The sequence below is a fragment of the Pongo pygmaeus genome, chromosome 2 (genome assembly GCF_028885625.2).
Source record: "Pongo pygmaeus isolate AG05252 chromosome 2, NHGRI_mPonPyg2-v2.0_pri, whole genome shotgun sequence".
Classification (NCBI taxonomy): Eukaryota; Metazoa; Chordata; class Mammalia; order Primates; family Hominidae; genus Pongo; species Pongo pygmaeus.
In genome coordinates this window covers 81,688,311-81,702,408 of record NC_085930.1, presented here as the reverse complement: position 1 = coordinate 81,702,408, position 14,098 = coordinate 81,688,311, and the positions used below count along the sequence as shown (strand labels likewise).

Here is a 14,098-nt window from a genome sequence, read left to right as displayed (position 1 = left end):
TTGCTGCAGCCTAAGCTCATTAAGAAAGTTCATGGAGACAGATGCCTCTGTAAATACCTAAGGAAATTATCTTAATCATTACCTGGCTATCTTTTATCAGACCACAGCACCACTTACAATCCATATGTATGCCTAGAGATGCTTCTTACAAAGCAAACAAGCTGAAAAGGTTTCTTCGAACCCTGCCGCATCTTTGCCACTCAAAGTGCAACCAGGCAATGGGTAGCATCACCCAGGAGCTTGTTAGAGCGGCAGTCTCCAGGTCCCCATGAGACCTGCTAAATCCTGGGTGATTTGTATGTACATTAGAGTTTGAGACATGCTGACCTATGTCATCTAAAGTTACCATAAGAAATGCTAACTTGGAAAGTAAAATCTAATGAACTACAGCATCACAAGACAAATGTAAAAATCACTATTGTCACAAACGCATTTGTCATCACCCAAAGACATCAAGAAGTTGTTATCCTTATATGTGAAGGACAGTTCTGTAAAAGCACTTAAATATGGGTTTTCAGGCAAGGGCTCTCTTCTTTTCTCAGCATATTCTGAGGCAGGGAGTCCTTGGCTTAATCATCTCCCATGAAACTGGCTCTTGGTTTCCTTATTTGTAAAATTAAGAGGTACAGCCAGATAACCTCTTAAGTCCTGTCCAGCTCCGATATTTTAGGATATGAGATATGAGAGAATTGTGTCCTATCTGTATTCACGCTCACAGGAAAGTGTGCAGTGGGGTTAGGGACACCAGGGCTTGGAGTCACACAGTCCTAATTCAAATCCTGTTTCTGTTCTATATTGCTGTGTGACCTTAGGCAAGTTACTTCTCTGGGCCTCAATTTTCTCATCTGTAAAATGTTGCTGATATATCCTACTTCAATAATGTGAGAGTTTTATGGATAATTATGTACAGTATCCAGTCCAGTGCTTAACACAAATGAGTAAATTGTAGTTCATATTAACAAGTTAAAGTGGGAAAAGATGTCTGAAACAGTATGTGGTAGTATATCCAATTACTTGATACACATGCCCAATACACAGGCACACAATAAATGTTTGCTGAAAAAACCAATGATGACAATATTCCATCTTATGTGAGAGATAATTTTGTTCCAGCCAAGAGAACCCACCTTAAAGGGGAAGACTTTAAAGGCAGAGTTATATCTTCTAAATGCCAGTCTTCCTGTTGGATTTACAACATCGGGCTCAGCTGTCAGAGGGAAAATTTGTACAGCCCAGTTACATGATTAAGTATGTCCCTCGTATGCCATTCACTCCATTAAAGATGATTTCATTTTAATCACTTTTAGATAGATCTGTGGCTTGTGGCTACACCAGCTTCCTGTCTGATCAAGAGTCTCATACAAAAATGGCCCAAGCCCTATTACTGACAGTTAATAATGCATCTGCTGAAAATATCTACATCATTTAAAGGTTTTATTTCTGCATGTTTATTTAATTTTGATTTCTCCCTGCTTTCCTATGGTCATTCCTAGTCTATCTTACAGCTCTTTGACAGTAGCAACTGGGGCTCCTTTCATCTTGAGATATATTAATCCTTCAGTACATGGAGGATGGGTAGAGAAGTACAGCAGTGTTAGAGTTTACACCAAAATTAAGAAAGACCAAGTTGTGAACCATTCCCATGACAGATCACTAAATTGTTGCCATGTGCCCTGGGTTTGGAAGTAAGTAAACGGTCTCTGTAATATTAAAAGCAGAAATGTTTTTGAGCAGCTAGTGCCAGGTAAGGACCAGAAACTTTTCTGAGTGAGGATGTGAAATGCCCTCATACTTTTCTGCAAGAAGCAACCACTGACCTGAGGTAGAAAGGCTGGAAGTACTCTATGTCAGGGCCTTGCCCTGCCAGACGTTCTCAGAGGACCTTTACCCCTCACAAAAAATAAAATCTTGGGCCATTTAGAGTCTACAGGTTCAGGAGGGCAAGTGTGGGAAAAAGACAAGAAAAGTTCAGATGCCAGTCACTCTCTCCCTGCCAACCATGGCCCTTCCATCCAGTCTCCTCCCCAACCTAGTCCCAGTAGGCAACTCAATGAACAAGGATGACTTTAGGGTCCCTTTTGTCAAGCTCGGCCCTACCTTCCCATATCAGATTTGTTATTATGGAACACACCATTGGAATGTATTTTGAAGTATTGCACCCTTTAGGGTGGGTCCGCCTAGAACTCAACACTTCTCAGAATTCTTCACTGATACTACTGAAACATTCAGCATGTGAGATATCCTTCCTGCGAGGACACGGCCCAAGGTGTAGTCATGTTTGCAATCTTATAACCTGGAATGGTGACTGGTAAATAATATACTCAATTGATATGATCAACACATAGAGCAGTAACTCTCAAGTTTGGATATCTATGGCATTTGTTACAAATCTACCTTTCACCACAGAGGTCTGAATGAGTAGGTCTGGGGCAGAGTGGAGAGCCTGTATTGTAACAAGCACAGCCAGGTGATTCTGATGGGTGGATGAGGGAATACACTTTGAGAAACACAGGCTTGGTGGAGCTAAACCATGATTGGGTGGGGTTGGTGACAGTTGTATATGATGGCTCACCTTTCTGATGAAAAAAAAAAAAGTCTGCAAATACTCACTCAGCACCTACTGTGTACCAGGCACTGTAATGTGCACTCCCTGGAGTCACAGACATGAGGAAGTTAAATCTATCCAAGGAAAGGGCCAGTAGTCTGACGTGACCAGGAAGAGTGGACAGACTGAGTGGTATTGTGGAGTTGAAGAGTGGTAGGTGATAAGGTTAAAGAAGAGGTGGGTTTGGACAGGGCGCCTCTAATCCCAGCACTTTGGGAGGCTGAGGTGGGAGAATTGCTTGAGCCCAGGAGTTTGAGACCAGCCTGGGCAACATAGTCAGACCCTATCTCTACAAAAAATAAAAAAAATTAGCTGGGTGTAGTAGCACATGCCTGTTGTCCCAGCTACTTGGGAGGCTAAGGTGGAGGGACTGCTTGAGCCCAGGATGTAGAAGCTACAGTGAGTCATAACTGCGCCACTGCACTCCAGCCTGGGTAACAGAGAGAGCCTGTCTCTCTCTCTATATATATATATTCATATCTTATATTTTAAGAGGTGGGTTCCACTTAAAAAAGCAATATATGAATGTATACCATAATCTGTAAGTCCATAGTTTTCCTTAAAAAAAAAAAAGGTACGGAACCTTTTATTGAAACTAAACGGGTCTTTTTATATATGTATGTATGTACATATATATGTATTTGTAGAGGCGGGTCTCATTCTGTCAACTAGGCTGGAGTGTATTGGTGTGATCATAGTTCACTGCATCCTTGAATTCAGGCTCAAGCAAACACCTAGGCTCGACGGATCCTCCAGCCTCAGCCTCCCAAGTAGCTGGGACTACAAGCTCTTGCCACCATGCCCGGCTAATTTTTTTTTTTTTTTAAATAGAGACAAGGTATTGCTATGTTGCCTAGCCTGGTCTCAAACTCCTGGCCTCAAGAGATCCTCCCTCCTCAGCCTCCTAAAGTGCTGCGATTGCACGGATGAACCACCACATCCAGCCTAAGGGGGCCCATTTCTAAAAACAAACAAACCACCACACCACCACCTCTCAAAGCTGCTCTGGTAGAAGTAGTGGTGGAGATCCAGAATCCCTACTGTCTGGATCATACAACTTCATAAAAGAAGTCCTCTTAGGTGGTAAAAGACATAAAGTAAAAATCCGCTGCTATGGCAGAGGAACGGGGCAAAGGAGTTTTGGAATGATAAGATAAGCCGTATGTTTAGAAGGCTAACCATGCCAGCCCAGGTAGGGGATGCCTAGAGAGGGGCAGAGCTTGGGAGCAGGCAGGAAGCTAAGAGCTGGCTAGGAGGTAACTGGAACTAGACATAACCAGAACCTGCAGAGAGAGGGCATGGAAAGAGGAAAATGGCTTAGACTTGGAGCAAGTTTTCCCAGGGGAATTAACAGTATGAAATACAGAACTGGATGGAGCAGGGTGCTTGAGAGAAAGAAGATTCAAGGATCAAATGGAAATTCCAATTCTGAAAAACTGGAAGTATGGCAGGATGGTTAACCAACACGTGGTCAGCAGAAAAGAAAGAGAATGGAGAGAAATCAGCTCAGTCACTGAAGAATCAGTACTGCATTTGACATGCCTGTGGATTTCCTTAGCTTTCAGACATGTGTCCAGAACTCCGAAGAGAGCTGAAGGCTGGAGATGGAGACTTGCAAATGATTAGCAGAGTAATGGAGCCACCACAGGAGAAGGTGAAGTCACTGCGGGTAGAATTCAACAACACCCCGTTCAGGGTATTCAGTGCGGGCTGACTTGTGCCAGGCTCCAACCCAGGAGCTAAGGACAAGGCATCCGGGACAAGAACTCTGCCCTCATGAGGTTTACATCCTAGTGGGAGAAGACAAGCCAATGGTGGTAATGCTATGGAGAAAATAAAACAGGGTCAGGGGCTCGGGGTGTGTGTCAGGATGCTTGTGCCATTTCATAACAGTGGTCAGGCAACATAAGATGGTTTGGCTGTGTCTCCACCCAAAATCTCATCTTGAATTGTGATCTCCATAATCCCCATATATGTCAAGGGCAGGACCAGGTGAAGGTAACCAGATCATGGGGGTGGCTCCCCCCATGCTGTTTTCGTAATAGTGAGTGAGTCTCACGAGATCTGATGATTTTATAAGCATCCAGCATTTACCCTGCTTGCACTCACTTGGTCCTGCTGCCCTGTGAAGAAGATGCCTGCTTCTCCTTTGGCTTCTACCATGATTGTAAGTTTCCTGAGGCCTCCACAGCAATGTGGAACTGTGAGTCAAACCTCTTTCCTTTATAAGTTACCCCGTCTTGGGTAATTCTTTGTAGCAGTGTGAGAACAGACTAATATGGAAGGTCTGAGAAGGTGACATGTGAGCGGAGGCTTGAAGGACAGGAAAGAGCAGGGCAAGCAGTGATGGAGGTGAGAGCACTCCAAGCAGTAGGGGGTGTCAGTGGCTGAGGTCCCTGCTTGGGATGATGGCGAAAGAGCAAGGGGACCGATGAGCAGAAAGAAGGGCATGGCAGGAGGGAGAGTGACAAGGGAGAAAAGGGTCCTGGGTGGGGCAGGAAGAGCTGCAAAGCTTTATGGGTTACTGTAAGCCCTTTGGCTTTTGCTCTGGGGGCGGGGGTGGGAGGTGGTTACAGATGACTCTAAGATTTTTGGGCTGGGCAACTGGAAGGATAGACTTGCTCTTAACTGCTCTTATCTGAAATACAGATAGAAGGAAGCAAGTTTGGGAAGGCAGTTGAGGAGGTAGTTCAGTACATGTTGAGTCTGGTTGTGTATTACATTGGACATCCATGGAGACAAAGGGTAAGGAGCACTGGATCTAAGAGTGTAAGGTTTTTGGGAGTCACCAGAATTCAGGTGGACCTGAAAGCACTGTGACTCGATGAGATCCCTGGTGTAAATGGCGCAAAGAAGAGGCTGAGGCCTGAGTCTTGTGGGAAAAAACTCAGAGGGGAGGGGGTCACCATAAGATCAAAAGGAAGCAGTTAGAGACACATAACCCAGAGTGGCTTCCAAGAATCAAGACAGGATAGTTTTAAACGTCCAGAAAAGGGGAGAAAAACTCTTCAGCCTGTGCCCCCAATCTAAAATTACCTTCCTCAAATGCCGAAATCCCTAGCCATACAGTCTAATTTTTTAACCAAATAAGGACTTATTGGAGTTGACTATTAAAAATACTAATAACTTTACCGAGGAGTTCTCCAACTCATCCAGTGAGGGGAATGAATTTAGGTTTCTGGCTTCCCAACATGGAATTCAGACAAGCTGCTCCAGAGACTGTTCGTTGGGGTGTGGGTATGGGGAGGGGTTGGTAGCTGGGGAGCATGGTAATGACAGTGTTAGTAGTTTATGCTTAGGAAGCTCCTTCTACCAGCTGGCACCTGTTAGGTGTTGTACATCATGTCTCTCATTTAATCCTCAGAACCGCCCTGTGAGATATAGCCTATGACTATCCCATTTTACAATGAAAGTGAGGCTTGGGGCAGCTAGGTGGCTTGCTCATCAGCACACAGTAGGCTGGAAGGTAGGACAGGCCAGGAGGTAGGACAGGCCAGGAGGTAGGATGCCAAAAGGGAGTTTTAAGTAGCAAGAGGCCTTTGCATGCTATGGAACTCAAAAACCGATGTCATCTTGCCAGGCAGACATTGGCTATGCTGCAGGGAAGGCTGACTTGGAGGGCTCTCCTGAGAACCTCAGCAGTCTCTAGAATGTTGTTTACCTGGGGAGAAAAGTTACTAATGAACTTCTAGATCATAATGTGTTCATAACCTCAAGGGGGAGAGGGGCACCCTATATAAAGGTAATGAATTCCCAGAGAAGTAGAAAAAGTTCAATAAAAATTATGAGATGATTGGTCAGGCAAAATGAATTCATATGTACAATATTGGAACTCATTATAATTTCTAAATTAATACAGCCATTTCTATTAAAGATCTGGACACTGTGGCAATAATGTATTTCATTTGATGATCGACCTTTAGAGAACAAAAATCAATAGTAAGATATAGTTTTTGTCTTCATTAAAGTTACTATAATCTTAAGCTACTAGTCTTAAAAGATTGTGTTATCTGTAGTATTGACATTTTAGACCAGTCCTTAAAAGTGTTGTTCCTAAATGTAAACTAATTTTAGACCTGTTTAAAAAGAAACTCTCTTGATACTGTTTCCACCAGTCAGCAGTATCCACAGTTTAGACCACAGGTCCAGGTTTAACACCTTGAAAACAGATACCAGGTAACAATAGCACAGTTGCAGCACACCTATGAAAACAGACACGATTTCATTCTGCTAAGGTCTGCCAAAAGCAGCTTGTTATGACAGTATAATGCTCTCTTAGCATCCCATAATGAAAGTGAAAATGTTTTGAAAGAACGAAACTCACTCCATCTCCCCCACCCCCAACTTTTTTGGGTCTCCGGCAAAGAAAATGGCAGCAAGTGACAATTCTTATAGACGGGTGCTATAAGAACCCAAAAGGATAAAAGAAATGAGCTTGTCTTAACCAAAAAAAAAAAAAAAAATGAATATCACTTTTTTAAAAAAAAAATCTTGCAGTCATTTTATGCAAAGCCTTTTAAAACCAGATTTGTATGTACCAAGCAAACTTCTCAGAACACTGTCACACATTTCTTCCTAACACTTAGCCAGAGTAGACACGGTTTCATCAAAATTTCCAAATGCTCTTGGGACAACCTAGAGGTGTCATCATTGGGCACCCACTGCAGGGCAGACACTAAGAAGGGGCTTTGCATTCATCCGTCTATTCATTCATAACAATTTCTGGTGTTCTTACTAGGGACCAGGCACAGTTCTAGGTCCAAAATGTCCAAAAACAAAAAGCCACTGCTCTTTTATCCTTAACTGAGGGGAGGTGTTGAGGAGCTGGGGAGACAGACTGAAAATAAACAAATTCATATATAATAGAATCCAGCTGCATTAAGCATTAGGAAAAAAAAGAAGGCAGGGCAGGAGAATACAAAACGATGGAGCAAGGTTTCTATTTTAGATACGGTAGTCAGGGGGCCTTTTTGAAAAGATGGCACCTGGGTTGTCCCCCGAGAAAGCCATAATTCACCCCCTTCCTGACAAGGTCAGCTGCTGCTCATTATTGAATCTCCAGCGCATAGCAGGTGTGTGGCTCCACTGTAGGTGTTCAGGAAATACCTGCCCAGTGGATGAGGAAGAATTGGAAGAGGAGTCCACTGCAGCAGCGGCCGGACACGGGGTGGGAGCGCCCGCCGTGCAGTAATCATTGCACCACCGCACACCTCCCAAGGGATGGGCAACTTTTCCGAGCGCTGTCACAGCTGAGGTCGTGTCCTGAGCTCCCAGGCGCCCCGCGGGGTAAGCAGGACAGCCCTCTCCCTGCAGCAGGGACGCGGCCACCCCCAGCTCGCATACCCTCTCCCACGGCCCTGCCAGCACGCCGCGTTCAGCTCGGAAGGGAACAAGGGGTAGAAAGTGTTGCCGAAACTTTTCGGGCTGCGCTGTCCTCCCCCGGCCCGGAGGCGAGGACGCCGAACAGCCGCCCGGCGCGGCCCGAAGCTGGCTTCCGACCCGGTGGGGCGAGTCCCGGGGCGCGCAGGCGGACGCGCGGCGGGGCCGGGGTCTGTGCCACAGCGGAGCGGGGCCAGGGCGAGGGGCCGCGCCAAGACAAAGCGGCGGTGGCGGCAGGACCCGGGTCGGGGCCGTGCGCGGCGGGCCCCGCGCCCCCTCACCTGTCGAGCCAGAAGGTCCAGGGCGAGTGCAGCGGGACCCCGCCCGGCTCAGGCTGCAGCGCCGACAGCTGCTGCAGGCCGAGCGGCGGCTCGGGGGTGGCGGCGGCGGCTGCGGTGCGGGACCCCGGCGGCTCCCGGGCCCCGGCGGGGGGCGCGGCGGCCGGGGGCAGCGCCATATTCTCCGCCCCGCCTGCAAGGCCGGCGGACGCGCGGACCGCGGGGCGAGCGTGGCTGAGTCACCCCCGGCCCCCGCCCCGCCCCGCCCCGCCCCGCGCGCCCCGCCCCGCCCCAGGCTCGCCGCCGGCCGCCCGCCGCCCGCCGCCCGCCGCCCGCCGCCCGCCGCCCGCCGCCCGCCGCCCGCCGCCTTCAGGGCCTGGGAGCCGCGCGGAGGGGCCGTGGGAGGCACGGCTGGGCCGGGGCCGCCGAACAAAGACAGACCCACGGAGGAATGGGGGGCCGATCCCGCTCAGCCCAGCGTGGGGGACTGACGGCCCGGCCTGGAGTGGCGGCCGGGGACGGGCTAGAGGGCCCACGGGGGTGAGAGGGACCGGGGAACGGTCTGCGGGCTGGCTCTGCAGCCATGCAAAAGGGCAGCGGGATAGAGCGGCAGGCTAGGGGCAGATGGAGGGATGGATGGGACAGGGGATGGAGCCCCAGACCCACGTGGTGCGAGGGAAGGCGAGATGGACAGACATACCAGCAGTCAGAAGGACGGAGGGAAGGCTGGCAGATGGCTGGAGGAGGGAAGGAGGGATGGAGGGCAGATGGAAGCACAGTTGGGTGTGACAGATAAATGGAGAGGGGAACCGATGGCCAAATGGATAAAGAGACTCCAGTGCCCGCGAGTACAGAACAAAGGGCGAGACAGAAGAACGAATAAGAGAACCACCGACTGGGGCATGAGGTTGGAGCAGGTGGGCTTTGCATTCCTCTTCGTGAGAGCATACTTCCTAACTCCGCTGATTTGAAGGGGTCAGAGCCCCCATCCCAACCTCTGGAGCTACCATGTGACCACAGTGAGGGCCTCAAGCCTGGCTTAACATGTGGCTAACTTCAGAGAACATTTCCCAAAATCAGCCAAAGTATCCAGATTTGCCCTGAAGCACCGGCGAGTGGGGAGGAGGAAAGCGGGCAGCTGTGAACACAGAGCGCTCTGCTTCCTGTACCTCTGAGCACCCAGGAAGTCCCTTAGGCGGTGAGATTCCTGAGCCCAAAGTAGGAGGGGCCCTCCTAACACAGCCTCTCCCCAGGTCTCTGTCACTTTCTTTTTCAAAAGAAAAGCAAAGGCATGAGGCATGTGAACACACATGTCACAACCAGCATGGATATCCTCTTTACACCTGAATTTCTAGATAGTTCCTCTCTGGCCTTGAACAGTGAAGGGTGTGGGATTCCATCTCCTCATTGACCTTCTACCTGGCCTAGCATGTGTTCTGTTCATGCCTTGAGCATTCGCTGGGATGGAAGAGCTACAAAACAAGATGAGTTCAGGGGCATCAACAGCATCATAACAGACTGTCATGAATCCCAGAGTAGATGCCCTCCCTAAAAGGTAATCAAGGTCACATAAAGTGACAATAATAAAAACAAGACCGCTGCTTTGTGACCCCTGCTTTAAACTTCTATACAACATACAATGCTGGAAGCAATGACAGATTTTATAAAATCTCTCCAACACTAAAACGGGGGAGGGTGCTTTTGGTTAGATGCATTTATCTTGTTGCTTAATATCTCCTTTCATTTTTCCAAGAAGCGTCATATATGGCATTGTTTAAACTGCTCTGAGCACTTTACCCTTAATAACTCATTTAATCCTTACAATAAGCCAATGAGGAATATACTATTAACCCATTTTACAGATGAGGAACAGAGATAAGATTAAGATAACCCCAAGGTCACAGAGCTAGTAAGTGGGATAGCTGGGATTCGAACATAGGTATTCAGACTCCAGAGTCTAGACTTTCAACTGCCAGACTCTCCTGCCTCTCTACACAGAACACTAACAAGTCCACAAAGTAAAAACAAGCTGTGAATAGTAGGTCTCCCTCCCTCCCAAGACTATCAATCTTCATTCCCAGAGGAAACCACTGGCAACAGTTTCCTTCCAGAAAAATGCAAGTATGCACATGCAAGCATATATCTAGATTCATAAATTATAAATCTATATCTTTTTTATAACCAAAATGGAAGCATTTAATACCAATGCTGCACCTTATTTCACTTAACATTATATCCTTGAAGATTTTTCCATATCAAAACATATAGATCTACTTTATCTTAAGGGCTGCAAAGTAATTCATTGTGAAGAAGTAATATAATTTAATTCACTAGCCTCCAACATTTATGTGGTTTCTAGACATTTTCTTATATAAATAATGCTACCATAAGTATTTTTATATTTATGTCTTTCTTCATCTGCACAAGCTAATCTCAGAATAAGTTTGGAGAAGAATTGTTGGCTGCATTTAAAAATTTGATACATATTGCCAAATTGCTTTGCAAAGTGGTTACATGAATTTATATATAGCTGATTTATAAATAATGGTTGATTCTGAAAATTTATATTTACGAAGTGACACATATCTGTATAAAATTCCAAGGCATGGGTAGAGAGGAAGTTTTGCTTTCTAATGATTAAAACTAGTCAAACTGTCAAGTTTAGCTCCTTCCTTATGTCCTTTAACAATATCCTCAGCAAAAAAGGGCTAGTCAAGAATTTTTATCTGCAGTTTCTGTAAAAGGAATGTGTACCACATGAAAAAAATTCCCTCCAGAATTTGGAACTAGGAACAGTCTGGCAGTTTTTCTTTACTGAATAGCAATTACATACCTTTCTCTCTTTTTGCTTTGGCTTCCAGGCTGCTCATAATTACATTTGGTGCTCAATCACAGCACCAATATTAGCCAATGAAGAAGCATCACTATTTTTATATTTATTCCTATTTCTATTTTAAAGACCTAATAGCATATATGCACCTTACACTGAACCCCTCAAATTTATTTTGGAAGTAGGTGGTATATATGAATAGATAAAATTTAAATGACCTTAAGATTAATAAAAGAGATTATACAAAATGGCTAAGGAGGGAACAATGGGCACAACTTTCATTCCCTTCCTGTTTGAAATATGTAAGAGACTTAATTATTTTTATTGCTCTTCAGAATCATTCTTAGAAGATAATAAATTGGGGAAATTTCCCCATCTGGGAACTGGATGGCAGGAACTAGAATTTCAAGGTAGAAAGGGGATTCAGCGATCATCTAAGCAAACCCATCACTTTACAAATGAGGAAACTGAGGCCCAGAGAGGTGAGGTGACTTACCCGAGGCCACAGCTCTAGGAAATGACAGAGGCGGGACTAGAACGTGGGTAGCTTGAGGTCCGGACCAACGTGCTCTCCCACTGCATGACACGCAACACAGACGACTTGGGGTGGCAGAAGAGAGGAAGAGAAGGTGACCCCACAGCCCCTAGCAACGAAAACAACAAGGACTTGAGGCACTCATAAATAATTAAGCAATTAGCTGCAGCAGCTACTCCACTCCCCTCCAGCATCCAGTCACCAAGGCAACTTGGGCAGGGTGCCTGCTGGTTGCCTAGTAACAGTGTGGTCTGCTCCCCTGACATGCTCCTTAGGCATCAAAGGATTTGAGAGCCGGGAAGAACCTTAGACAGGGATCACTGTTACAACACCTTCATTTTCCAAATGAGAAAAGAAAGGCCCAGAGAAGCTGGGTAACCTGCCCAAGGTCACACAGCTATTCAGACACACAGCCAGCCTCCATTCCCAGTTGCTTTCCATTGCACTAGGGCTGCCTCAGGGAGGCTGCAGATGGAGGAGAGGGGGAAATCGCTCTACAGTTCCTAGAAGAAGGAGAAAGAGTGAGCATGCAGGCAAGAAAGAGACAGAAACCTGAGCGCTCATATGCAATTAGCAGGAGCTGGTAATCCCATCAGCCCAACTTTCATCATCACCATGGCAACATGGGTGAGGTGGGTGCTGGTTGCCTAGCAACAAGTGGTCCTCTCTCTTCTACTCACATCCGCTCCCTGGGAGTCACAGGAACAGCAGAATGATGACGCTGGAAGGGAAGTCAGGGGTCCTAACTCAGTCTCCTCCTTTACCCAATGAGGAACCTGAGGTTCAGGGACACGAAGTCACACAGCCACAGAGTTAGCTAGTGACATTCCCTCCATTGATGGCCTCTGTCTCAACACTTTGGGAAGGGAGCCTTCCACTCAATAAAGGCAGAACATGGGAGGGAATTGGCCAGTGGCTCCCTCGAAAGGAGGGAACACACGGTCTCTAATGTCAGAAAACCTGGGTCAAAGCTAGTTCTCCCTAAACCTGGCAAGCTTCTTATCCTCTCTGTGCCTCAGTCTCCACATATGAGGACTGGACATGCTAACGGTCTCTATCTCTTGAGTTATCGTTAGGATTAAATGAGAAAATGTACATGTCAAGTGCCTGGTATATAGTAAAGATACAGTAAATGTCAGGCATTCATTCATTCCACACTCAATAAATATTTGTTGCATGTCTGCTATGCAAATGCCACTGTTCTAAGCTCTCCAGGTTCATTAGCAATACAGACAAAAGAAATTCCTGTCTCAGGGAGCCTACATTCCAATAGAATGTGTGTGTGTGTGTGTGTGTGTGTGTATTTAAGTGTTTGTTGAATGGGTGGGGGAACTCATTGGCAATATGCTGTTTATGTTGCTGGGCTCCTTCTCTAAGACTGAGAAGTTTCCTGTTTACAGGGTGTGATACTATAAATATGCAGGCCTGTCTTTTATGTGGGAACTCTGTTTTCCTTTCTTTTAACAGCAAAAGAAAAAGGAAAGCAATGGCCACTAGATGGCAGTCTTCAGTGCCGGTAGGTACAGGGCACAGGGACTGGCCTGGGGCACAGGCCCTGACTGAAGCTTCCAGTAAAGGTGTGTTGCAGCTGGCCAGTCCTAGAGCAATGGCTTGGAGAGGTAGAGGAGACTTGAAACTATTCTGGGATACTCACGGGTCAGGGGAGGCTGCGGTGTGGTTCAAGAGTGATTGCTTCAGAGTGAGACTGATCCCTGCTCTAACCAAGATCTTGCCATAGGTAAACCCTGTGACTCTGGGAAGTTATTAACCTTGCTGAGCTCCAGATTCCTCATCTAGGGTACAGAGATAACAAGAGCGCCCTCAAGGGACTGCTCTGAGCCATTTATAAGAAAACATTGTCTATAAAGCACCTTGCAAGTTGCACATAGAAAAAGCTCAACTAGTGTTATTTATCTAGATTCCAAAAGACCTCTGAAGATCTTTTAGGGGCCAGGCCAGGCCTCTCTTGTTCAGAGCTGCTAATGGAAGAGAAAGGGGCAAAGGAAATGGCATGTGTTAAGCATCTGCAGTGAGGACACTGAGGTCCATGTGGTCACTGAGCCTGGAAAATGTGGCCTTGAGGTTTGGTTGTCCCACTCTCCACATCGATCCACCTATCAGACATTGAGTTCTAAGAGCTCTGATTAAAGACCTTTGTTGTGGCCACACAGAATTCCACTGATTGGAGGAGTAATGATTCATATAACCAACTCCTTCTGTTAGGCACACAGATTATTACCAGTGATTGTGGCTATCATGTGCAACCCTGTAATAAACACTCTGCCAATCACTGGCTTCTTATCAAAGAGTAGTTCTGAATATTCCTGGCCAGTCAATCAATCAGAGATACAGAGATGGCTTACATCAGAAACTGGACTGAAGGGGAGAGCCGGCAGGCCTCAAATTGGTCTTCAGCAATTCTTAAAAGAAAGGGAACAATGGGCAGTAGGGAGGCAATGTGATCGGAGGAA

General features: G+C 46.5%; 1 protein-coding gene across 1 annotated transcript in view; it reads right to left on the bottom strand.

The window, feature by feature from the left end:
* Nucleotides 1–8,486, bottom strand: part of EIF4E3 (eukaryotic translation initiation factor 4E family member 3) — a 46,125-nt gene extending 37,639 nt beyond the window's left edge. Inside the window, exon 1 of the mRNA XM_054479491.2 lies at nt 8,266–8,486. Within this exon, the coding sequence (XP_054335466.1) occupies nt 8,266–8,441 (176 nt within the window). The 5' untranslated portion in view covers nt 8,442–8,486. The remainder of the gene's footprint in view (nt 1–8,265) is intronic.
* Between the last annotated feature and the right edge of the window lie 5,612 nt (nt 8,487–14,098).